General features: G+C 42.8%; 1 protein-coding gene across 1 annotated transcript in view; it reads left to right on the top strand.

Moving 5' to 3' along the window:
* LOC109829620 (ADP-ribosylation factor GTPase-activating protein AGD7-like) overlaps nt 1-2,115 on the top strand; it is a gene marked incomplete at its 5' end in the record, with an annotated part of 19,356 nt that continues 17,241 nt past the window's right edge. Inside the window, 3 exons of the mRNA XM_020396678.1 lie at nt 1-324; nt 399-842; nt 2,088-2,115. The exon at nt 2,088-2,115 is cut by the window's right edge and continues 77 nt beyond it. Coding sequence (XP_020252267.1) covers nt 1-324; nt 399-842; nt 2,088-2,115 — 796 coding nt within the window. The remainder of the gene's footprint in view (nt 325-398; nt 843-2,087) is intronic.

Here is a 2,115-nt window from a genome sequence, read left to right as displayed (position 1 = left end):
CGCCGCCTCCGCGACCTCCAATCGCAGCCCGGCAACAAGACCTGCGTCGACTGCGCGCAGCGAAACCCTCAATGGGCCTCCGTGTCCTACGGCGTCTTCATGTGCTTGGAATGCTCCGGAAAGCACCGAGGCCTAGGCGTCCACATCAGCTTCGTTCGATCCGTCACCATGGACTCGTGGTCCGAGATCCAGTTGAAGAAGATGGAGGCTGGGGGCAACGACAGGCTCAATGCGTTCATTTTGCAGTACGGGATCCCGAAGGAGACCGACATTGTTGCAAAATATAATACTGATGCAGCTGCCGTCTACCGCGATCGGATCCAGGTGCGGTGTTTCACCTAATTTCTCAGAGAAAGTTGGAACTTGACGGTAAAGATCTCACATTTTTCAAATTTCAGGCGCTTGCTGAAGGGCGCCAGTGGAGAGACCCGCCGGTGGTGAAAGAAGCGGTGGGTGGCAGTCGTGCCGGATCGAGAAAGCCCCCCGTAGGGCACAATCCATCGTCCATAAAGAACGATGGGGGATGGGATAGTTGGGATATGGAGGAGTTTAAAGGGACTGATATAAGAAGGAACCACTTGGTGAGCGATTTTAGAGGTGGAGGGAGAGGAGGAGCTCCAGCAAGGTCTAGGTCGACGGAGGATATCTATACGAGGTCTCAGTTGGAGTCATCGGTTGCAGATAAAGATAATTTCTTTGCAAGGAAGATGGCGGAGAATGAATCGAAGCCTGAGGGGCTTCCGCCCTCGCAGGGAGGGAAGTATGTTGGGTTTGGGTCCAGTCCATCACAGCTCGTTCACCGGAGTAGTTCACAAGGGGATATGTTTTCTGTTGTCTCTCGGGTAAAATTTTGAAACAAGCCCTTTTCTCTAGTGGTTATTGTAATTTTAATTTTGGGTAAATTTCACAAAAAGTGCTATTAGTAGAGCGCACTGCAATGAACTTCGGGATATTTCGTGCAAAACTGCCATAAACTTTTCTTAGAAGAGAAAGGTACCACGGACTTTTAAAACTACAGAAAAATGGCATGAACTACAGAAATTTTTTGTTAATAGTGTACGTGTTGGATAAAGGTCAGAACGATCATTATTAATATCTATCAACCCTAACCAGCAGAACTCTCAGTAAAAGCAAAAGGTAAGAGAAAAAATTTTTCCCCCTCCAAAAGTTGGCATGTGACAATTGACACAGATTTCTGTTAGACATGGCAGTTCAGTGAAAAATGTTGATAGTTTTTTAAAGGAAAAAGTTTTACGGTAGTTTTGTGCAAAATTCTCCAAAATTCGTGGTAGTTTTGTGAAAGTTACCCTTTAATTTCTTTACGTGAGCTTTATTTTGTTAGAATTTTGATGATCTATCATCTATGACAAGCTTGCAGCAGATTCTGTTTATGGGTCATGATTATCCCTTAACATGTTTTAACTTTGTGGCTGAATTATTAGTGGTTACAACATTTACTGTGGAGAAATGGGCATGGAAGTATTTGATGTAGAAGTCATTTATGTTTCCTGTAGAAGGATTACCTGCGATTTTGTGGAATGATTTGGTGACTATATGATGCTATTACCCTGATTAGGTTATGGGAACTTATAAGCTGTGTGTCACAAGTTCTGTACCATGACATAATTATGTCATCGTAGAAATCCAGAAGGATTGGAATTTAACAGTAATGCCTGGTAACCAGGAATCGTAGTTGCGCTCTGATAGTGATATATCAAAGTCTCTAGATTCTTCAGGGTGACTTTGTTTTGCATTAGGATAAATGAGGATGAAAATTTGATTTTTGTCGAGGATTTCTGGAGGAAGAGCTTTCTGTTACTGTAATCTATATTTGGTGCACCTTGTAAATGGATTAGTAGCAAAATGGATCTGGTTACAGGTTACCTCTAAAGGAGTCAGGCTGTAAATCACTTTACATCCGTGTTCTGCATATCGATGGACCCAATGAAGATTTCATAGAGAAAATTCTGATTTATAATGCTATAGATCTATTTTCCCAATAAATTCGAATCTTTAGTTGCGAACGATGGTTTTTATGCTTTGTTTATTTGCAACAGTTGTTCTCTTAACCCTAATTGCTTTTGTAGGGGCTCGGCCGTCTATCCTTGGCTGCAG

Source organism: Asparagus officinalis, chromosome 2 (assembly GCF_001876935.1).
Source record: "Asparagus officinalis chromosome 2, Aspof.V1, whole genome shotgun sequence".
NCBI classification, from domain to species: Eukaryota; Viridiplantae; Streptophyta; class Magnoliopsida; order Asparagales; family Asparagaceae; genus Asparagus; species Asparagus officinalis.
This window is presented reverse-complemented; position numbering and strand designations above follow the sequence as displayed.